This window comes from Neophocaena asiaeorientalis, unplaced genomic scaffold, assembly GCF_003031525.2.
Source record: "Neophocaena asiaeorientalis asiaeorientalis breed wild unplaced genomic scaffold, Neophocaena_asiaeorientalis_V1.1 scaffold114, whole genome shotgun sequence".
NCBI lineage: Eukaryota > Metazoa > Chordata > Mammalia > Artiodactyla > Phocoenidae > Neophocaena > Neophocaena asiaeorientalis.
The window spans coordinates 7683610-7707144 of record NW_020173116.1 but is presented as its reverse complement, the minus strand read 5'-3'; the positions used below and the strand labels follow the sequence as shown (position 1 = coordinate 7707144).

The 23535-nt window shown below is 44.2% G+C and overlaps 2 protein-coding genes across 7 annotated transcripts in view; one reads left to right on the top strand and one right to left on the bottom strand.

Annotated features, from left to right (window-relative positions):
- The window catches only part of FER1L5 (fer-1 like family member 5), a 52596-nt gene extending 51302 nt beyond the window's left edge, over positions 1-1294 (bottom strand). Inside the window, exon 1 of the mRNA XM_024744028.1 lies at positions 1210-1294. Within this exon, the coding sequence (XP_024599796.1) occupies positions 1210-1294 (85 nt within the window). The remainder of the gene's footprint in view (positions 1-1209) is intronic.
- Positions 1295-8178: 6884 nt separating this feature from the next.
- KANSL3 (KAT8 regulatory NSL complex subunit 3) overlaps positions 8179-23535 on the top strand; it is a 62970-nt gene continuing 47613 nt past the window's right edge. For 5 of the 6 annotated variants that reach the window (XM_024743700.1, XM_024743699.1, XM_024743697.1 and 2 more), the window contains exons 1-5: positions 8179-8239; positions 9235-9499; positions 12489-12659; positions 22607-22697; positions 22843-23028. In XM_024743700.1, the coding sequence (XP_024599468.1) occupies positions 9285-9499; positions 12489-12659; positions 22607-22697; positions 22843-23028 (663 nt within the window). In that variant the 5' untranslated portion in view covers positions 8179-8239; positions 9235-9284. Of the gene's footprint in view, positions 8240-9234; positions 9500-12488; positions 12660-15870; positions 15936-22606; positions 22698-22842; positions 23029-23535 lie in introns of those variants that run through there. The other variant, XM_024743701.1, reaches the window with a different exon arrangement.

Genomic DNA, 23535 nt, shown 5'->3' with positions numbered 1-23535 from the left:
TTTTTTTGTGGTACATGGGCCTCTCACTGCTGTGGCCTATCCTGTTGCGGAGCACAGGCTCTGGACGCGCAGGCTCAGCGGCCGTGGCCCACGGGCCCAGCCGCTCTGCGGCATGTGGGATCTTCCCAGACCGGAACACGAACCCGTGTCCCCTGCATCGGCAGGCGGACTCTCAACCACTGCACCACCAGGGAAGCCCTGTAGGCATCTTTGTAAGAGAGATTTCTAGGAGGAGAAGGACAATGCCTGGGAGGTGACGGGGAAGATGGCTTGGAATCAGACTGTTCCCCGGCTCACCATAAAATTAGTTTCAGGGCAAAGACATGCTGAACCTCCACTACACCTCTTTCAACCCGCAAACTGGGGACATAAACCTACATCACCCGGTGCACCTGGAGTCCTGAGTGTTCCATCTCTGAGTGATAGCATACTCAGCAAGCAGGGTTTCACAGGCCAGAAAAAAATTTAAGGAATTTCAGTCTTCGCTCATTTCTTTTGGAAACTACTGTGTCCTATTTTCTCTTGGTCCCAATTTTCTCACTCCCCACACTTCCTGGAAAACCTCATTTGCCTGTGTCCACCCCCTTTCTCTCCTCCAACAGACTGTTCATCTTTCTTTCCCTTTTCCCCTTTTTGTTCCCAGCTCTTTGTTATATAGATACACTTAACCTTTTTCATTTTCTCTCATAAATCCTTTACACCACCCCTCCCACCCTTCTTGGACTTTTTTCCTTATCTATGAAAAATTGAGACAATAAAACTTGCCTCATAGAATTGTCATGAGGATCAAAAATCATTACATTAATGATAAAACTTTGTTGATTATAAAAGTAATTCATACAATTGAGCAGTTATTACTAGAAGTTGTACAAAGATCTGTCTGTATATTATCCTTTCAAATCCTCACAGCCATCCTATGAAGGAGGTACTTGGGTTTTTTTTAACCTGTTTGTGGCACAGCCCTAGTTCATAGAAGAAACTCGAGAAGTATTCATCTTCTTTTTCTCCAGTAGTCATTCTCCGGAAAAAAATGGGAGGCAGAGGAGTCATACTAAGAGAAATAATAGTAACAAGGATGATAAGTTTGAAAGAGCCAGACGGTGTCTACCTCACCTTTCTGTGACACAGGGCATCTTTTACCTAGTAGGGCACCGATAAATCTAGTTTTTCATTGAACGTATGTTGCCTCTCGGGGCTCCTGGCTCTCACCTCTGAAGTACACGGACACGCAGGGTCTGGGTGGGGGGCTCAGGGGTGGGCTAATCTCGGCCGACCACACGACAAGCCGCAGCATATCTTCCACCTACTTCCCTCCGTCCTTCTCTGGCAAAGCTTCCTTCTTGGAGCAACTTGGTCCAAGGATTCTCCCAGGGCTCAGGGGGTGAGGAAGGTCCCGAGTATGTTGCTTAGCAAGAGAGGTGATGTCACAAAGGTCAGTGGTTCTTGGGTGGTGGTTCTTGGTTCTGGAGAGGAATGAGGAGAATGGGAGGAAGAAGAAATCACAGGGTACGAAGCCAGTGGCTTGAGGCACCCAGGGCTGTAGAAACAAAACAGTTTGGCTGAACTGCACTTCCTTCTTCCGTTCTCTTTTCTCTCTCCTTCTTACTGTCCTTCTGATTTCAAGATCAGGTAGAAGGATAATATCTGCCCTTTATACAAGCAAGTTATCTGGAGTGAATCATTGCCAAAGTCACACAGTTTAGGTGAGAAAATAGAGAAGGGAGGTGAGCTGAGAAAAGAAATAAGGAAATCAAAGGCGATGTCAGTGGTGTTTCAGAAGTCCTTCCTAATGTGGAAGCAAACATTTAGGCCTCCTTTTCTCTAAAGGAAACGTGAGTCTAGATATGAGTCTCTCTTTAACCAACAGAAACTAGCTTTCTCATCAATGAGCTCTTACGCCAGCTGGGTTTGTAAGGTTAAAGAAAAATCTCACTGACATGTTATCTTGCCGTGGCATCTTAATTGCCCTCAAGGCCTCTCAGCGTGAGGATGGAACGGGGTCATTGCTCTTGTCCCTATGCTTTTTCTGCTTTAGGGTTGAACATTATATAAATTATACCTTATCCAATAGTTAGCGTGAAAATTAATCGATGTTTTAAAAAAGTATATTCGTTGATGAAACAATTTAGCAGTAAGCTTACTACCCATTCTAAAACATGCATGGGTATGTTTTAGAGCAAAAAAAAACAAAAAAACTGAATGTGTGATCTTGGTGTTAGGACTGCTTTCAGCAGGTTTAAAAAGTACTTCCTGACAGTTTTTCTTGAAATGTAAACACAACACAATGCTTGTTGCTTTGTTAATAATTTTCCAAACTAAGCATGACACAAAAGGCAAACCCAGGAAAAGGAAGAGACGGATAGATTTGACCGCATAAAATTCAAGATTCTTGGGCTTCCCTGGTGGCGCAGTGGTTGAGAGTCCGCCGCTGATGCAGGGGACATGGGTTCGTGCCCTGGTCTGGGAGGATCCCACATGCCGTGGAGTGGCTGGGCCCGTGAGCCATGGCCGCTGAGTCTGCGTGTCTGGAGCCTGTGCTCCACAGCGGGAGAGGCCACAAGAGTGAGGGGCCCGCGTACCGCAAAAAAAAAAAAAAAAGATTTTTTTACAAAAAAAAATACCTTATGGGCCCGCGTACCGCAAAAAAAAAAAAAAAAAGATTCTTGTACATAAAAATATACCTTAAAAGGTATATCAGGGCTTCCCTGGTGAGGCAGTGGTTGTGAGTCCGCCTGCCGGTGTAGGGGACGCGGGTTCATGCCCTGGTCGGGGAGGATCCCGCATGCCGCGGAGCAGCTGGGCCCGTGGGCCGTGGCCACTTAGCCTGCGCGTCCGGAGCCTGTGCTCCGCAATGGGAGATGCCACGGCAGTGAGAGGCCCACGTACCACAAAAAAAAAAAGGTATATCAAAGTAGGGAATGTTAGCAACAGCTCTTATAATCCAATAAGAAAAAGATGAATACTCCAAAAGAAAATGGGGCAAAGTATAGATTAGATGACTGTGCAAATGGACAAAAAAAAAGGTGTAAAAAAAATTCAGCCTGCTTAATAATCAAAGAAACACAATGAGAACTTCCCTGGTGGCACAGTGGTTAAGAATCTGCCTGCCAATGCAGGGGACACGGGTTCGAGTACTGGTCCAGGAAGATCCCACATGCTGCGGAGCAAATAAGCCCATGCACCACAACTACTGAGCCTGCACTCTAGAGCCCGTGAGCCATATATACTGATGCCTGCGTGCCTAGAGCCCATGATCCGCAATAAGAGAAGCCACCGCAGTGAGAAGCCCATGCACCACAACAGAGTAGCCCCCGCTCACCACAACTAGAGAAGAGCCCACGCACAGAAACGAAGACCCAATGCAGCCAAAAATAAATAAATAAATTTATAAAAAAAAAAAAAAAAAATTAAAAAAAAAAAAAAAAGAAAGAAACGCAATGAGATACTGTTTATCACTTCGCCAAATTGGACTCAGAAGCCCAAAAAAGATGTTAAAAAAAATTCAACCTCCTTAATAAGCAAAGAAATACAACAAGATACCATTTATCACCTCCCAAATTGGCAAAGAATGAAAAAAATGATAAACCTGGTGTGCTGAGGAAGGAAGAGGGGCAGAGAAAAGATACAAACCCATACACAGCGCTGATCAGAGTATAAAGAAAAAAACAGCAGAACGAAGGCTCAGGATAAGTGCCAGGGAAAGGGAGTTAAGCGTGGGGAGAGATGGACTGAAGGCAGCTCTTTTCCTGTCATCCTAATAGTAGTATTAACCTCTAAATAGCATATTTAAATAGCATCCCTTGAATTTTTCACTTTGAGACTCTGTCTATCAAGTCATCTCTTTTATATCATCTCTCACTCCTTTCCCACCTCCTAGCTTCTCTCTCCCAAACTTCTCCCAACTCATCACTTTTAGATATTATCTACTGCTGTTTATCACACCATGGCAGCTTTCTTACACCTGCCTTTCCTGCATACTGTTCTCATAATTGTATCTCATTTGGGAACTAAATCTACATTCAGTATTTTTATTTTTATAATAATGTATGTTTTTTTAACTGCAGATCAAGTAGTACCCTCCAATTCCACATCCTTTCTTTTTTTTAAATTAATTAATTTTTGGCTGCGTTGGGTCTTCGTTGCTGTGCGCAGGCTTTCTCTAGTTGTGGTGAGCTGGGGCTACTCTTCGTTGCGGTGTGCCGACTTCTCATTGCGGTGGCTTCTCTTGTTGCAGAGCACGGGCTTAGTTGCTCATTGCTTAGTTGTTTCAGTAGTTGTGTCACATGGGCTCAGTAGTTGTGGCTCGTAGGCTCTAGATTGCAGGCTCTAGTGTGTCACACGGGCTTAGTTGCCCTGCGGCATGTGGGATCTTCCTGGACCAGGGCTTGAATCCGTGTCCCCTGCATTGGCAGGCGGGTTCTTAACCACTGTGCCACCAGGGGAGTCCTCCTCGTCCTTTCTAACACAACTTTGTGTTTTTCTGTAATTTACAAATTGCTTTATTTTTTCATTTGCTTGCTTTTCTTAAAAGTCTGACCAAGTCCTCTAACATCCTTCAACAGCTCTGTGATCTCCTTTTAATACAGTCTCCCCCAGGTTCAAATCCATCAGGTATTTTACCAGTTTTTTCATTTTCCCTGAGCCTGGGGAGATCTCTCCTGGCCTCCTCTCCTCTCTAGTCTACACTGGCTGCTCCCCAGCCCTGTAGCACAGCTCATCCTGGGGCTTCCCTTCTTCACCACCAGTTTTAGAATTCCCCCGTTTGTCTCCTGTGTTGGACTCTGTTTCCCAGATCCTTTCCTCTTTCTTGAGTTACTCTCTCATCTTAGTGGAACACGATTTTCCATAGCTTTCTGAATTTTTTGAGTGTTTGTAGGTCTGCACATGTCTTTATTCCGCCCTTGCACTTGACTGATAGTCTGGCTGGATGTATCAGTCAGGATGGGCTATGTTATGCTGAGGTAACAAACATCTCCAAAAATCTCAGTGTCTTAAAACAATAAAGCATTTTTTTAATAGCAGCTTTACTAAGATATAATTCACATACCATAAATTCAGTCTTTTAAACAGTACTGTTCAGGTTTTTAGTATATTCACAAGGTTGTGCAACTGTCATCACTATCTAATTCCAGAACATTTCATCACCCTGAAAAGAAACCTCATATTCATTAGCAGTCTCTTCCCGTTTCCCCCTTCCCATAGCCCCTGGAAACCATGAATCCACTTTGTCTCTATAGATTTGCTATTCTGACATTTCATATGAATGGAATCATATAATATGTGGCCTTTGTGTCTGGCTTCTTTCACTTAACATAATGTTTTCAAGGTTCATCCATTTTGTAACATGTATCAGTACAGTTGGCCACCCCGAATCCATGGGTTCCACATCCATGGATTCAACCAACTGCAGATGGAAAATATTAAAAAACAAAAATTCCATAAAGTTCCCAGAAGCAAAACTTGAATTTTCTGTGCATCAGCAACTATTTACATAACATTTACCTTGTATTAGGAATTATAAGTAATCTAGTGATGATTTAAAGTATTTGAGAGGATGTGTGTAGGTTATATGCAAATACTACACTGTTTTATGTAAAGGATTTGAGCATCTGTGGATTTTGGTATCCAAGGGGGGTCCTGGAACCAATCTGGATACCAGGTGACAACTGTACATCATTCCCTTTTATGAGCTGATAAATCCATTGTATGGATATACCACATTTTATTTATCCATTCATCAGTTGATGGACATTTAGGTTGTTAACATTTTTGGGTTATTCTGAATAATGCTGCTGTGAACATTTGTGTACTCGTTATGTGTACATATGTTTTCAATTCTCTTGAGTATATATGTAGGAGTGGAATTGCTGGGTCATATGGTAACTCTATGCTTAACATTCTGAGGAGCTGCCAGACTGTTTTCCAAAGAGGTCGCACCATCTTACCATCCAATCAGCGATGTACAAGGGTTTCAATTTCTCCATGTACTTGCCAACACTTTTTATCACATTTTTTGTTGTCACCATTGATTTTTTTAGACATCCTAGCGGGTGTGACGTGGTAAAGATTTATTTTTCTTCTTGAACCACGTTTCTTGCCTTGGTGTCCCACTGTCAGTCAGTCAACCAATTGATCTGTCATCAATCAGTCAACACAGGATCCATTCCCTATATCCTGGCTGTGTTCTTGAAGGATACAAAGAAGGTTAACACCCCCCACTTTAGGATCTACTCTCTCTTTACAAAACACAGAGGAAAGTTAACTCAAAGCAATCTATGGTCAGTACCAGAATTCTTACTGGGGCATCTGGGGTCTTTTAGGGTCTGAGTTATGTCTGCCTCTCCAACCTCATCTCTCTCCACTTATTGACCACCGCTTCCTAGCCACACTGTTCTTGCCACTTTTTTTTTTTTTTTTAATATTCTAAAGCTGTTTTCTGCCCCAGAGCCTTTGTCTTTGCTGTTCCTTCTCCTGGAGAGCTTCTCACCCAGTGTCTACCATGCTACCGTATTCTCTTCCTTTGGTTTCAGCTTTAAGGTCACCTTCCCAGGGACACCCACCCCATCACCCAAGCCAAGGCTGGCTTGCTGTTCTACATGCTCAGATCACTATCCACTTTTCCTTATTGCATTAGGCATGGTGGGGAGTGGAGCTGTGAGGAGATTCTGAAGCCAGGCTGCCTGGTTCCAGTTCTGCCTTTGATACTTACTAGCTGTGTAACCTTAGGCAAAATACTTGACTTCTATGGATATGACTATAATAGAACCTAGAATATAAAGTCACTGAGAGGATTAAATGAAGTAGGTTATTTATGTTACTTAGAACTTGATTGGCATTCTCTAAATATCAGCCCTTACTATCACAATTATAAATTAAACAGTTTTTTTAAATTGAAGTATAGTTGATTTACAATGCTGTGTTTGTTTCTGGTGTACAGCAAAGTGATTCAGTTATACACACACACACACATATATGTATATATGTTCTTTTTCATATTCTTTTCCATTATAGTTTATTTAAAGATATTGAGTATAGTTCCCTGTGCCATACAGTAGGACCTTACTGTTTACTTTTTTTTTTGCGGTACACAGGCCTCTCACTTTTGTGGCCTCTCCCGTTGCGGAGCACAGGCTCCGGACGTGTCACAGGCTCAGCTGCCATGGCTCACGGGCTTAGCCGCTCTGCAGCATGTGGGATCTTCCCGGACCGGGGCACGAACCCGTGTCCCCTGCATCGTCAGGCGGACTCTCAACCACTGCGCCACCAGGGAAGCCCCTGTTTACCTATTTTATATATAGTAGTTTGTATCTGCTAATCCCAAACTCCTAATTTATCCCTCTCCCCGCTTTCCCCTTTGGTAACCATGAGTTTGTTTTCTACGTCTGTAAGTCTGTTTTTTTTTAATTTATTTATTTTTTTATGGCTGTGTGGGGTCTTCGTTTCTGTGCGAGGGCTTTCTCTAGTTGCAGCGAGCGGTGGCCACTCTTCATCGTGGTGCGCGGGCCTCTCACTGTCAGGGCCTCTCTTGTTGCGGATAGTCTGTTTTTTTTTAATTTATTTATTTTTTTATGGCTGTGTGGGGTCTTCGTTTCTGTGCGAGGGCTTTCTCTAGTTGCAGCGAGCGGTGGCCACTCTTCATCGTGGTGCGCGGGCCTCTCACTGTCAGGGCCTCTCTTGTTGCGGAGCACAGGCTCAGTAGTTGTGGCGCACGGGCTTTGTTACTCCGCGGCATGTGGGATCTTCCCAGACCAGGGCTTGAAACCGTGTCCCCTGCATTGGCAGGCGGATTCTCAACCACTGCGCCACCAGGGAAGCACGTGTAAGTCTGTTTCTTAAACAGTTATTTACATAGATTTGAAAAGAAGGCAACTATACTCCAATAAAAATTAAAGAAAAGAAGAATGCCAGCCACCCGGCAAAGCAACAATGCGGGGAAGCGAGAACAGGGGCTGCAGGAGCTAGCCTCCTCCCTCGCCCTAGTTTTCCCTGCTGAAGATGCAAGAGGCCCGAACTCCGGACTCAGCGCTGTCTTGCCTGCGAGACCCGCTCGCGTTCTGGGCTCTTCTCTTCCTCCGCAGCTATATCCGTTCCGGGTTTTGCGGCTCACCGCCCCTCCCTTCCCAGGCTGTAATCCACTTCCGCGTTTTGTTCGGTGCCCGGGGCGCCGGGGCTTGGAGGCGGTAATGCGCAAGCGCACAGGAATCCGGCCAGGGCTGAGCGCGCGGCTGGAAGGTTGCGGGTGAGGGAAGGGTCGGCCCCGGCGGGGGTGGCGGGCCCGGGGTGGGGTCGAGGCCCGGGTCGGTGTGGGCGGGGGTCTCGGTGAGGACCTCCGGGCTCCCAGGGCGCGCGGGGACCGGGCGGCCTGTGTCGGACGGCCGTGTGGGGCCGGGGGCGGACTCGGGCCGCCGTGACGCGGGCGCTGTGCGGGGCCGGGGTGGGCGGGAGGCGGCTCCTCCTCGTCGTGAACTCTCGGTGACCTTGGCTAAGTCACTCCATCCCCCTGAACCGGTGCCTCTGTCTGTAACGTGCGAATCACAAGCCCTGGCTACCAGCTGGGGCGGTTTTGAGGCTCGGTGGCTGGACCCCCGAAGGGTACCTGGAGCAGAGGGCGGTTCCCCAGGGACCACCCCGGCCTCGGTGAGGGAGAGGGGTCTGCCTCGCATAGCATTGTTACAGGTTTTGGGGAGGAGCTCTCACCTGTATATTTTTAAAACTCCAGAGCATTATGAAGTCGTTGCAAAACTTTTGTTTAACACAAACGAGACGTCAGGGGCTTCCGTGAAGCCCACGTTAAGCAGCTGTTCCTGGGATGCTCACGCTACTGCTGGAGACGGCTCTGGGAAGCTTTCGAGAATGGTGTGCAGCCGTAGAGACCCTTAGCTTCAGAATTATTAGTATTTGTAATTCCTCTTGTTTGCCAAAACCCATCCCACCCACGTAGGAAATTAGGGCGCTGGCCAAGCAAGTTTAGTATCTGCCTTGGTGAACATTGGAGTCCCTCGGCTTTGCAGTGGACCAAATTGTAGAGAGTGAGGGGGGAGGTGGTGCTATAGCCTTTTTTGGTGGTGGACTGGGATCTCAGGAACCCTCCCTACGTGGGCAAGGGTCTGTAGTGTGATGGATACTCAATGACGAATGCTAGAAGGTCACAAAAGTAAGAAGCCTGTTAGATGTTCTAGGTTGGAAGAAATTCTGAGCATTTGAATTGACTTAAACTGGAACTTTTCACTGCAGGTGACTAGCATGCAGGTACCCATTCTCTGACTTGCTGCCCCTCTTCTGACATGGCCCACCGCGGTGGGGAGAGGGACTTCCAGACGTCAGCACGGCGCATGGGCACCTCGCTGCTCTTCCAGCTTTCGGTGCATGAGCGGGAGCTGGACCTGGTGTTTCTGGATCATAGCTATGCCAAGCCGTGGAGTGCCCACCCAGATGCCAGTAGTGCCCGCCCCACCCGCATGCTCTTTGTTACTCCCCGGAGGCAGCACGAAAGTACCATGTGAGTTTGGGCTTCTCTCCTAAGGGTGGCCATTGCCCTAACTGGGCAGTGATCAGATGGTTGGAGATGAGAGCGGATTTTACTGTGGGAGATTGTAAAGGGGGGGTGGGGCTTGGATGTTTAATTCAGGCATCACTGTTAAACATCGTGAGGTTATCAGGCCTATATGTGGACACCTACATCAAGACATCTAATGAGTTAGGAAAGCAAGATGTTCAAAGGAAAGCAAACAACCTGTTGCACTTAGATAACAGGACTTGTCTGGGAAGAGGAATTGAAGAGGATTGTTTCAACTGTGAAGAAAAAGACTGAAGAGTTGACTTTTAAAAATTGCCACCTAGCATTAGACTCATTCATTTAGTCCAGTGATCTGGCTCCAACACTGGCAGCAATAACCTTTTTATGGTAATTCGATTTGCTTTTCCTGGCTTCACCTGGAAAGTTGAGGAGCATATGCCCAAGACCTTGCTTTCTCTCTTAGCTTGTTACAGAACTGTCACCATGGGTTGATCTTAACCCTTCCTAGGTCTGGTTACATATGCAGCCCGCCTGCATTATAGGGTAAGGACTTTTTAATAAATCTACCATGTGATAGAATTACATTTGGCCTAAATAAACTCATTTAGCAGTTCTTTTGACCTTTAAGGTGTTCTGATTACTGGTGTTTCAAGATTTGTTGATATATTCTATTTTGATGCTTAAATCATGCCTTTAATAATTTTATAAACTTTTATTGGGAAGAGGTTTTTTTGTTTGTTTGTCTTAATCTGACCTGATGTTTACTCTTTCCCCTGGCACAGGTTTTAGGTTTGTTGGAGAATAGAGATCTCGTGTTTTGCTCTTTAAGATCCCCCAGTGAGCCTTAATGAGCTAGAAGTACCAGGATGTGTGTGTTCAACACGTGTAGAATAGTGGTTTTTACTTCTTTTCCCAGTGAGGGCAGCATTTTGTTGGCCTGCTTTGAATGTACAGGGCATGGGGTCTGTGACTTTAGGGAATAATCCAGCATAATCCTGATGCTTCTGGCCTAGGGCATAACTGAAGAGCTCTTTTAAATAGAATTTGAGGTCTTTCTCTTAGTTATGTAATAGCTTCTTGATATTGAGACTCCTGTGTTCATATCTCATGATATTTTCTTAAAGTGAGATTTTGTGGATTTGGTCATTTCAGTACTCGGAAAATTATGTCCCTTTATAGACTGGCTCCACATATTGGCCCTGAAAGTGGGAGTTTGGCATGTTTTAGGAACTCTTTTTAGGCCATTGGGTCCAGAATGTGGTTACAATGGGGGTGTAAGTGGGAGCTAAGGGAGAAGTTGGCAGAGGCTACCTCATGTAGGAATTTGATTCTAAGAGTTGGTAAGAAGTCATTGAAGGATTTTAAGCTAGAGATTGGATTTTTATTTGAAAAGATCACTCTGAGTTTTTGTTGAATAGATTATAGTGCAGGAGTATAGTAGATAAGACCTGCTAGGAGACCATTGCAGTGGTTGGGGCCAGAGATCATGAGCCTGATGGAGCAGGAATAGTACAGGTGGAGAAAAACGGTTGGCCTTGAGGTGTATTTTGTAGGTCCATCCAACATGCCCTGCTGTAGTGAACTGGAAGGAGTAGCCAGGGTTAAGGGGAAAGGCAAAATTAGGATGACTCTTAGATTTCTGGCTTGAGCAGCTGGGTGGTGCCATGAGTTGGGGAAGGCTTGGGGAAGATGTGGTTGGAATGGTGAAATCAGGAGTTCTATTTTAGGAATACAAGTCTAAGTATCTTGTCCAGTGTCTGGTCCACAGAAGATAATCAGCTCTTTCACCCACCACCAAATCTAGCTGCACATTATTTCACTTCATTTCATAATGGTGTAATTATTCCAGCCATTGGGAATGGATACAATAACATCATTGAGGTCAAAAAGTTAAAGTGATGTTCGGTAGATAGCCAGTGGGCCAGTTTGATTGACATCGGATTTTGGGTGACAGAGTTGGTGCAGTGAAGGACCCTCATGGCACTAGGATTTCTTTAACATTTTAAAATATGAAAGATCCTTCAGGTATCCACTTATGTTTGTTTCTGTTGTAGGCTCCTTACAGAGTGAGTAAGCTAAGGCGTCTGCATTCCAGGTGGTCTGTCTTAGACAATCATAGGCTTTTATAGCATATCATTAACTACCAGTTGACTTGCTAAGGAAAGGGCAAGTTTGTATGAATTTATTTAAAACTCTAGACCAACACCGCCCGACAGAACTCTGTAGTGATAGAAATGTTCTATATCTGTTCTGTCCAACATGGTAGCCTTAGGCAGATATGTCTGTTGAGCACTTGAAATGTGGCTTGTGTGACTGAGGAACTGAATTTTTAATTCTCTTTATTTATTTATTTATTTAGGCCACGCCGCACAGCTTCAGGATCTTAGTTCCCCAACCAGAAACTGAACCCAGGCCCTCGGCAGTGAAAGTGCAGAGTCCTAACCACTGGACCACCAGGGAATTCCCTCTAATTTTTATTAATTTAAATAGTTCCACGTGGCTTATACCTACTGTATTGGAAAGCACGTTTAGGCAATCAACTATATGCTTAGGGAATATATTTGTCCTTTTAAAAAAAATAGCTCTTTGTCATTTTTGCATAGGTTCATTTTAAAACAACTTTGTGTTCCCCCAGCACATACCAGCATGTCAGAGGGCAGAGATCTAGACAAGCGTGGGAAAGATGACTTTGGTTCATAATTTTCTTGTGGATATAATATGCTTATGCATACTTTAAAGCTGATTAGGGACTTCCCTGGCGGTCCAGTTGTTAAGACTCCCCGCTTCCAATGCAGGAGGCGCGGGTTCGATCCCTGATCGGGGAACTAAGATGCCGCACGGCGCAGCCAAAACAAATAAATAAATAAAAGCTGATTATATTAAAGAGACATTTTTGGCAACCAGATGATCGTTAAATACCTGTGTTGTGTGAAGTACGTGTGGCTGGTCCTATTTCCTCACTTCTTTACAGCGAGTCAGATGTCCCAATAGATGTGGAGACAGTCACGTCAACCCCTGTGCCACTTTATGACAATCAGAAGGCACGCAGCGTGATGAATGAGTGTGAACGGCATGTCATCTTCGCCAGGACCGATGCGGATGCACCTCCCCCTCCAGAGGACTGGGAGGAGCATGTCAACAGGTAGGCTGCTTCTGAGAGGACCGGGCACTCCAGGGTTAGTAGTCACCGCACTGTAAATGTGTATCATTTTCACTGAAACATATTTATTAGGAGCTTATTTCATCTGTAGCCACATGAGTCAGAATGTTCTCCTGTCTCTGCATGATAACTCTCAGCTCTCTGTGCAGTGAGCTTCTTGGGAGGAGAGCTTGTGTCTCAGCCATCTTTCCATCCCTGACACCTAGGACATTGCCTGGCACATAGTAGGCATATAGTAAATGTTGACTGAACAAATAAATGAGTTAAATTTGATAGGTATGACTTGCTCTCTAGCATATATAGTACATGTTATGTTATGTACTAACATACGTGTATGTCTGAGTTACCCAGACTGCTAGAAAAAGAAACCCTGTTAAATAAATGTCCATTTGTATGACACTGTATTTACATTGTCTGTAATTAGGGTAGTGAAAACGTTCTGGGGTCGTACAAAAAGCTAACAGATGTTTGATTTGAGTGGCTTTTAAAAATAGATTTGTAGGGCTTCCCTGGTGGCGCAGTGGTTGAGAGTCTGCCTGCCGATGCAGGTCCCCGGGTCCCAAAAAAAAAAAAAAAAAAAAAAAAAATAGATTTGTAGTCCGTGGTTTTGGGGGAACACTTCACCCCACTTTGATGAGTTTGCTGCCTAGTTTTATTCTCTTACAGCCTACTCACCGTGGGGACTCAGCACTCCTCTTTAGGTCATTTGTTGTTCATTTGGCAGATACTTATTTATCTTTTATTTATTACATAAAACTTTATGAAGATAGAATTTACGTACCATACAATTCACCTATTTAATGTGTACAATCAGTGGTTTTTAGTATATTCATCCCCACAGTCAATTTGATGAACATTTTCCTTAACCCCAAAAGAAACTCCATACCCATTAGCAGTCACTTCCCATTTCCTCCCAACCCCTCCAGCGCCTAGCAACCACCAGTCTACTTTCTGTCTCTAAATTTGCCTTTTCCGAACATTTTATATAGATGGAATCATACAGAACATGGTCTTTTGTGACTGGATTCTTTCACTTAGCATAATGTTTTCAAGATTCATCCGTGTTGATGCATGTGTCAATATTTCATTCCCTTTTAATGCTGAATGATATTCTATGGTATGGATGTACCACATTTTGTTTATCCATTCATCTGTTGATGGATATTTGGGTTGCTAACACTTTTTGGCTATTACGAATGATGTCACTTTGAATGTTCATATACTTGTTTTTTAAAAAATAAATTTATTTTTATTTATTTATTTATTTTTGGCTGCATTGGGCCTTCGTTGCTGCCGCGGGCTTTCTCTAGTTGTGGTGAGCGGGGGCTACTCTTCGTTGCGGTGTGTGGGCTTCTCATTGTGCTGGCTTCTCTTGTTGTGGAGCACGGACCCTAGGCAAACGGGCTCAGTAGTTGTGGCTCGAGGGCTCTAGAGCTCAGGCTCAGTAGTCGTGGTGCATGGGCTTAGTTGTTCCGCAGCGTGTGGGATCTTCCTGGACCAGGGCTCGAACCCGTGTCCCCTGCATTGACAGATGGATTCTTAACTACTGGCCCACCAGGGAAGTCCCCATATACTTGTTTTTGTGTGGACATACGTTTTTCATTTCTCTTGCATATGTACCTAGGAGTGGAATTACTGGATCATATGATTACTCTGTCTAACTTGTGAGGAATTTTCAGATTGTTCTCCAAAAGGGCTACATCATTTTACATTCCCACCAGCGGTGTATGAGAGTTCCAATTTCTCCACATCTTTGGCAACACTTGTTTTTAATCTGTCTTTTTCTTATTATGACCATTCTAGTGGGTATGAAGTGACATCTCATTGTTGTTTTAATTTGCATTTCCCTCATGGCTCTCTCTGTATGTATTTACCTACTAAGGGAGTGTTAAGATCTTTATATCAGGGTTTGGTAAGTGGTAAACTTGCCATAATGTTGGAGAGCTCTTACTTTATAATAATGGAAGAAAAAGAAGTAATTTGATAGGAGGAAGGGTAGGAAAGTTTGAGGCTAATTGGCATGGTTTATGAGTTTGGCTGGAAGCAGGGAATGAGACTGAGCTGGTGTGCTTATGTGATCAGGATAGTAGCTGTTGAAGGAGGAGCAGTTCTGCACCTTGACTGAAGAGCCTTTGCAGAAGTTGTTCGGGGTCTTGAATTGGAATTAACATTGTGCCCTAAGAAGCGGAAATGCTCTCTAGAGCTTCAGATAAAGAGGAAAACTGCTGTGAATGAAGATCAGCTACTAGAGTATTACCGGAGTCAGTGAATTCAGGAAAGTAGTTTATCACCATTGTTACAGTTAATAATACTAAAAATACTGACAATGGTAGTAACAAAAAAGAACTACCATTTGTTGAGTGCTTTCTAGGTGCCAGGCATTGTGCCAAGCGCTTCATATGCATTCTCTCTTTTAAATCTCACAACTCTCCTAGGCATATCCCTTCTTCATCTCTGTTTTACAAATGAAGAAACCGAGCTCAGGGAGTTGGAGAAACCTTAGGAAGTAGTGGAGCAAGGATTTGTTTAAAGCGAGCAGTCTGACTCTGGAGCCCAGTGTTCTCAACTACTATACCTTCTCTTTAAGGGTAGTAAAAAGAGAGACCAGTTAGTTATGGCTGAACAAGGTGGCCTCACACTTATGTGTCCTTTATGGTGTTGGTTGCCTTGTCCTCAGTTTGCAGTTCCAGAAACTGCATGGGAGAATTGCATGAATTTTTCGATCAGTTTGCCCATGGTCATGATCAGAAGGTTTTGGGGGACTCTTCATGTTTACCAGAGTCATCAGAGACTTAATAATACATATGAATACCAGTTTCTTAATTTATAAGGAGAGATACAACTGCAAGGCAGATGAGACACTGGGGTGGCCTGGCCCAGAGCATTGATTCTCAGTAGGAGAATCTGGGAAGCTATTCTGTTCGCGCAGTGGATGGCGAGTGGACAGTCTGCACGGGAGGTGCCCTCCTTCAACAAGGTAGCTGGATGCACCCATCTTTCCTCGAAGCAAGACGGGCCCACAGAGTTAGGCCAGGGCACACCTCCACCTGCCCAGTCCTGCAGAGAAACACTGGCAGATTCTAATCTTTGGCTTGTCTTTCTCCATGTGGACCTCCATCCCTGTGTTATGACATTGCCACAGATTGATATGATTAATTAGCGCTCAGTTTATCTCAGATTATTTGTCTTTTAGTGTCTGATGAGATTTTGGAGGCGTCCTTCTCCCATTAGCAACAGGCTTACAAACCATCTCTTCAGGTAGGTTACTTTTACACACAGTTAATTTCATTATTTGATGGTACTTACTGACTTCAATTTCAGAGGTCACCACTTTATGACCTTGTCCCCAAGTTCTGGATCTGTAGCCTGTTTGGAGGTTGCAGTTAGTTCTCTCTGCTTGATTGTAATCATCTTGTTGCCATTCTTTCCCTTGATTTGATTGTTAAATTGCTGCTTCTTTTCTTCCTGTATAAAATCATGTAAAATTACAGTTTCCCACATCTAGAACTCATGGACTATATAGGACAGCTCCCTAGAAATCTGTTTTTCCTCAGAGAGATTACTGACCTCTCTTATCAGTGGATTCAGAAACTTAATTTTCTTTTTTAGTGCCCTATTTCACCCTCTTGAATTATTTTAGTAGCAACTGCCTTCAGATAACTTTCTATGTTTAGAAAATGAAGGCCCCCCCACCCAGCCCAAACTGACTCTGAGTTTCTCTAGTAATGCCTGATATTTCATGAAACAGTTTAATATCCCTCTCTTCTTGATATAATTGTCTAGATCAGGGGTTGGCAAACTGTGGCCTATGTGCCAAATCCGGCCCATTGCTTATTTTTGTATGGCCCATGAGCTAGGAATGGTTTTTACATTTTTAAGTGGTTGAAAAAAAATTTTAAAAAGACACAAGAAATTCAAATTTCAGTGTCCATAAATACAGTTTTATTGGAACACAGTCATGCCCACTCATTTAGGTATTGTCTGTAGCCGCTTTTGCACTACAGCTGCGGAGTTGCATAGCTGTGATGGAAACCATATGGCACACAAACTCTAAAATATTTACTATCCAGTCCGTTATAGAAGAAGTTTGCCGACCTCTGGTCTAGATTGCATTCTTGTGTCTGCATGCCAAAATCGTGTGACCTGGAGAATCTTTGAAAATGTTATACATTTGCTGGTGTAGTAATGTTGTCCCCAAGAAGTTGGACCAGCCTTTCCCCCCAGATGTTTGTCAAATGCCAAGTTTAATTAGATGAACAGCTTTTCAAAGACATTTAACAAAATACTGCTGACATATGATACTTTGGGGCATTGCTCTCAAATGGATTTTAGGACGTTGTCAACATTTCAGTAAAAGAATCCAGTGTCCTAAAGCAGGTTGTCTTATCTTAGAAATCAGAACTTCTGAATTCAATTGAAAAAAATTCTTCTTTTCTAAATTTGCTCTAATTATGTCTCTCAGTATTGTATGTATCTATATGTTAATCTCAAATGGATGTTTGAAATTTTGAGTTCAAGATCTTTGAGTTGTTTATTTTCCCTCCCTCTCCCTTCCTCTCTCCCTGCCTCCCTCTGTCCCTGTCATTCCTCTCTTCCTTTCTCCTGGTGTTTAAGCAAAGAATTTTATAATCTGAAAAAGTAAGTGTGACCTTTTTCTTCTCTCTGATGTTCTTTCTCTTTCTCTGCTTGCCTTCTGGTTTAAAAAAAAAATCCTTTAGACATTTTAATATTGAATTAGTATCAGAGAAAGAATCACCATTGAAAATATCAGGTTCTGGGACTGATGTGACTTTTTGGCTGCTTTGGATAAGAGGAGCCAGAAGCCAGAATGTCATTCGGGTTCAGTGGGAGCGTGGAGAACATTAGTCTCTGATCTCATCTAAGCAATGGAGAGAAGGCATTTTTGCACTCATGAAAATTGAATAGGTTTAGGTGGGGGGAGCGTGTTGACTCACCACAGTTCCCATCAGCTATTTGACTGTTTAGACTTGTATTTAAAATTCTGTCTCCTGTTTTTAAATTTTTCCTTAATTATATCTTTTGCATGCTCTTAATCTTGGGTTAGATCATTTTTTTCTGCCCACTTAATTTTCCAGCCTCCCACGAAACTGGCAAAATATAGAGAACGTGTTTCAGTTCTTGGAATCACTTTGTTATATATCCAGCAACAATCCTAAGAACTTTTTCTGGGGATTTTAGATTCTCAACATTGTGGTTTTTCAATTTAATTTCAGCTGACATTGGTGTATGGTAGTAATTTCTAAATAGCTTGTAGTCCCCCTCCCATTTTGTTCACATCATTTTCCTTGCTCCTGTCATTTCGGATTTCACGATAAATATAAAGTAAGAAAAACAAATAGAGAAAACATCCTATTGTATAATAAAGAACAGGATAATTTTGGAAACACTGTCGGTACCTCATAAATAAAAATTATACCTCATTCTCTGTCCTTGGGATTAAGGTTTGCAACATGATCAATGGGCTTTGAGAAAGGTCAAGAGATTGTTGAACATGAAGAAATTGTATTCATTGTTTAACCTGTTTGATTATCACTGAGCATTGCTGCTGGGGGTAAGGCTGCGGTATAATTACTGCTTTCAAGATGTCACAGGTTCTTTATACATATTATTTTCACAGAACTGAAATTCAAAAATTTTAACACGTCTTTCATTTCCACTTCAAGAGATTTATCCTTCAGAGATACTTGCACAACCATGTAAAAATATGGATAGAATAGATGTGTGTTTGAGTGTACTGGGGAGAGGAGGGATGGTCACTGTGACTGTTTATAATAGCAATAAAAGGGACGCAACCTAAATGCCAACCAGTAGGGTAGAGCCAGCCATTAAAAGCAAAGAAGTTTATTAAAATGGAAATATCCATGTATCTCCAGAGAGCTTTTTTTTTTTTTTTTTTTTTTTAAACGGTACATGGGCCTCTCACTGTTGTGGCCTCTCCCATTGCAGAGCACAGACTCCGGACGCACAGGCTCAGCGGCCATGGCTCACGGGCCCAGCCGCTCCACAGCATGTGGGATCTTCCCGGACCGGGGCACAAACCCGTGTCCCCTGCATCGGCAGGCGGACTCTCAACCACTGCGCCACCAGGGAAGCCCCAGAGAGCTTTTTATAACCACTTGTGGACATCCTCTGTCTCCTCCCACCACCACCAAATCCCCAAGCCCATCCAAGAATCACTGTACATATGAGACGTGCTACTCATGTTAGTGTGTCGTACATTTAAATAATGTGAAGGAAAATGAGATTATGAACCAGTGGGCTGGAAGATGCTGGTTCCCAGAAACCTTCCTGGTCCCAAAGTATCCTGAGTCCCAACTTGGAGTAAAAGCTTCTACTCCCCTACCTCCCAAATCCAGAATCTCTCTGAATATCAAGGCACAACAAAAACTGACTAGATCCTAATGAAGTAGCAGAAATTAAGCCAAGAGAGCTATGGGAAGATAAGAAAAAGGACAATTCCAGGAAAGCTAAGACTGCTTCTAGTATGCCACAAGGGGTTATAAAAGGATGGGAGGCTTTGGAGGTTAAGGCGGATTGAGCTTTGGCAAGAAAGCTACTACAGGTAGAGGGTACCCCTGAAGAATTCTGTGATCCTGGACTTCAGCTTGCTCCCATCAGTAGTCATAGTTACCTGAGCTTTTTACTGTTAGAAGGAACCGTAAAGATCATCTCGTCCATCTCTTTTACAGTCAAGGAGACTGAGGGCACACAGCCAGCTCCTGGCTCACAGCTAGTGTTCTCCTGGACTGTGTATCTGTGGTAAATTGGCAAACTGGAGACGCGGTAGGCGGAGATTTTATTTTACAGAAGGAAAGGATAGTGGGATAACTGTGCAATGTGCATAACAAAGGGTAATTTGCCTTCCACCTTCATGTTTACTGGGCCATGTTGTTAGAGAGATGACCTGTAGAAAAGAGGGTGTCTGGTTGGTGGGTTATGATGGGAAAGATGCTAGTCTGTTATAAAGTAAGAGAAATGGAGATTGCTGAAGCTGTTTGAAGCAACTTCCTTGCGGTTCAGGCACCCTGTATAGTGAAGGGCTCAATTTACAGTTGGCCCACATGGTGTATCCGTGTTCCTCTGCTGCTCAGGACCCAGGCGCTTCTGTGGTAGGGAGTGAGAGGGTTTGAATTTGTACTCCACTATTTACAGGATTTAGAACGTAGTATGCATACAATTCATCTGTTTCTTTATTCAGCACATGTTCAAGTCCCTACTCTGTGTCAGACACTGCTTTATGTGCTGGGGATGTAGCACTTAAAATGGACAACAATCTCGGCCATCTTGGCCTTTACATTCTAGCAGAGGAGGACAAACCAAGCAAATAAATAAAATGGATACAATGTGAGGTGGTGGTATGGCTGGAAGGGGGGATAGGGAATCCCAGGGTGGGAGTGAGGTGTCGGCAGTTTTAAGTACAGGTGAGTCAGGGAAAGCCTCAGTAGGTGACATTTGAACAAGGACCTGGAGATTGGAGAGGGAGCCATTGTTTCAGGTAAGGGGAATGGATGGTTAGGGCCCAGTCTGCTGTGAGAACATGCAGGATGTGCATGGGGGAGGGGGCAATGTGGGGAAGCACAGTAAGCTGGGGACAGTCATGGAGGATGAGGTTGGAGAGGCAGGGTGGGTCCAGACAGCCCATTGCAAGGACTTGGGCTTTCAGCTGATTGAAATGGGGCCATTGAAGGGTTTGAGCCGAGTGACATGATCTGATTTAGGTTTTTGATTGATTTTTTTCCAAAATTGGTTTTCCAAAAGGTGGTACTAATTTATATTTCCATCAGCAAAGTTTCCAGGGATCTATTTTCTTACACCCGCACAACAGTGTACTACTGAACTTCTTATGACTACATTTTTTTAAAAATTAACTTATTTTATTTTTGGCTACATTGGGTCTTCGCTGCTACGCGTGGGCTTTCTCTAGTTGTGGCGAGCGGGGACTGCTCTTCGTTGCGGTGCCTGGGCTTCTCATTGCGGTGGCTTTTCTTTGTTGCGGAGCACGGGCTCTAGGTGCGCGGGCTTCAGTAGTTGTGGTTCACGGGCCTAGTTGCTCCGCAGCATATGGGATCTTCCCGGACCAGGGCTCGAACCCGTGTCCCCTGCGTTGGTAGGCGGATTCTTAACCACTGCACCACCAGGGAAGTCCCTACATTTATTTATTAATATTTATTTATTTATTTATTTGGCATCAGGTCTTAGCTGCAGCACCAGGTTCTTCGTTGTGGTGTGTGGACTTCTCTCTAGTTGTGGCACACAGGCTCTAGAGCGTGTGGGCTCAGTAGTTGCAGCGTGCGGGTTCTGTAGTTGGTGGCGCGCAGGCTCTAGAGCACAGGCTTAGTTGCCCCATGGCATGTGGGATCTTATTTCCCCGACCAGGGATCGAACCCACATCCCCTGCATTGGAAGGCAGATTCTTAACCACTGGACCACCAGGGAAGGCCCAAGGGGGTTGACTGCCTTTTCATGAACTGCCTTTTCATGTTCTTTGCCCATTGTTTTTGTTTTGAGTGTTTTGTCTTTTTCTTAACAGTTTTCTAGAGGCTTTTTCTATTTTAATGAAACAGTAGTTATTTTTTCATTGTGTTTTTTTTTTTTCATTGTGTTTTGACTTCATTTATGATACTTAATTTTTTCCTTTACAGAAATTTGAAATTTTTATGTAGTTACATTTATGTTTCTTCTTTTTATGGCTTCTAGGTTTTAGGTCATACATAGAAAGTTTTACTCATTCTAAGATATAGATTAGATAGGTAGGTAGATTTTTTTAATTACTGTTTTTTCCTAGTACTTTGGTCATTTTATTTTTATTTAACTTTTTATTCCACTTGCAATTTATTTTGGTGTAAAGAGTGATGTATAGGAATCCAGATCTTTTTCCAGGTGGCTGGTAGTTGTCACAGCCCTGTTTACTTTTTCCCTGCTGATTTGGAGCGCTACCTTGATTCGTTCCAGGTTCTCCTTTGGGTCTGGCATCCACCTAAAATTGTTTAAAGGAGATTTAAGCACCAGTTTATTTTTATGGCAGGGAGAGTTGGTAAACAATTGGGTATCTTCTGTTACCTTTCTCTTAGTATCTTTAGGAAGATTACTGGCCAGAGTTGGAGTATCAGAGTAATAAGATTGCCAGGAGTGGGGTGGAGGGGGGCTTTAGTCAGCTCCGCACTGCTGTGCTCCGTGTCATTAGGTGGGGACAGGAGCAGCAGGACAGGTTTCTAACTGCAGGGAGTTTACAGCTGAGCTGGAGGAGGAACCATAAAGCCTTCCATAAGCAAGGTAAAAGTGTGTCTTCCAGGGTCATACGCAGGGATGATACAGAGTTAACTTATGTGGAACAGACCATTCAAAAGTAAATTTGTTAATTGTGTGGTATACAGGGAAAAAAATGGAAAAGGGAGAAAGGTTAGTGAGGGGTGGATTCTTAAGGAGTGGGAGAAGAGCCACTTCGTTTGTTATATTTTCGTTCCTAAAGCTGATTTAAATAGGCCTCTTATCTTACTCTGAGGTTTTAGTACATTAAAATGCTTTCTCATCCTGTCTGCCTTTTTGTGTGAAATATTAAACTTGTGAAATTCAAATATGTCTCTGCAATGGTGCCATGCTTCTGTTTACTAATGGATTATATTAGCCAGTAGGTAATTAATTACCTTTGCTCGCACCAAAAAGACTCTGTTTGTGACTGGTTTTGGCTTGTAGTGTGTATGTTAATACAAGTATATGTTGAGGTGGTTCATTGGCAGCATTGGTTGGCCAGACTCTGGGTGTTGTGCTTTAGCTTCGTTCTAAGCCACTTTGAGTTACACTGTTTCATAGTGGGAGCAAAATACATGACATAATCTTCTTTGTACAGTGTACGTGCATGGCGAGCATCCCCAGGGTTTGACTTTAATTCCTCAGAGTTTCTCTTATAGGACTGGCTGGACAATGGCCCAGAACAAGCTATTCAACAAGATCCTCAAAGCCCTGCAGTCTGATCGGCTTGCCCGCTTGGCCAACGAAGGGGTAAGACTCTAGAAGCCTGCCCACCGTGGGCTCCCCATAGTTCGGGCCTCACGGGCTAGCTGACCTCACCCCGCTCCCCCCACCCCCACCCCACGTTGCTAACGAGGTGGCCCTCATACTTTGTCCCCCCACTTACACCTCTCAGGCTTGTAACGAGCCAGTGCTGCGCCGTGTTGCCGTGGACAAGTGTGCAAGGAGAGTGCGGCAAGCTCTGGCGAGTGTGAGCTGGGACACCAAGCTGGTCCAGTGGCTGCACACCACCCTGGTGGAGACCTTGAGTCTGCCCATGCTGGCCGCCTACCTGGATGCTTTGCAGACACTGAAGGGGAAGGTGAGGCCGTGATTGCCGTCTGCCCTGTCCTGGGGTAGCCAGCCTCCGCTGTGGGTTCAGGAGGTGGGGTTGGGCGAGGTCATTGCCTGGTCAGCCTGGAGGGCATGACTGAAGCTAACAGGTTTGTTATCAAAAATAGGAGACATGATATCATTTCGTGTCTTCACCAGGCGTAAATGTCTCTAGCCCTCCTGAAAACCAGAGAACATGTTTAGCCTCTGCAGCCCTGCAGCTTGTGGTCTGAGGTGAGGTGAGAAAGGAGAAGATGAGGGGTTTACCAGGGAGGGGCGTTGAGAGCGGGGCAGGAAGCAGACCCGTGGTGCTGAGAGTGTGGGGGCGTGCGTGGGGAGGTGTTCCGGAGCAGGGAGCAACCGTGATGTGATGCCTCGGTCTCTCCTCATCGTGACGAGCCTTCGGTAGCAGCACTTTCACTTCAATCACTCTTTTTTTTTTTTTTTTTTTTTTTCCGGGACGCGGCCCTCTCACTGCTGGGGCCTCCCCCCCCGC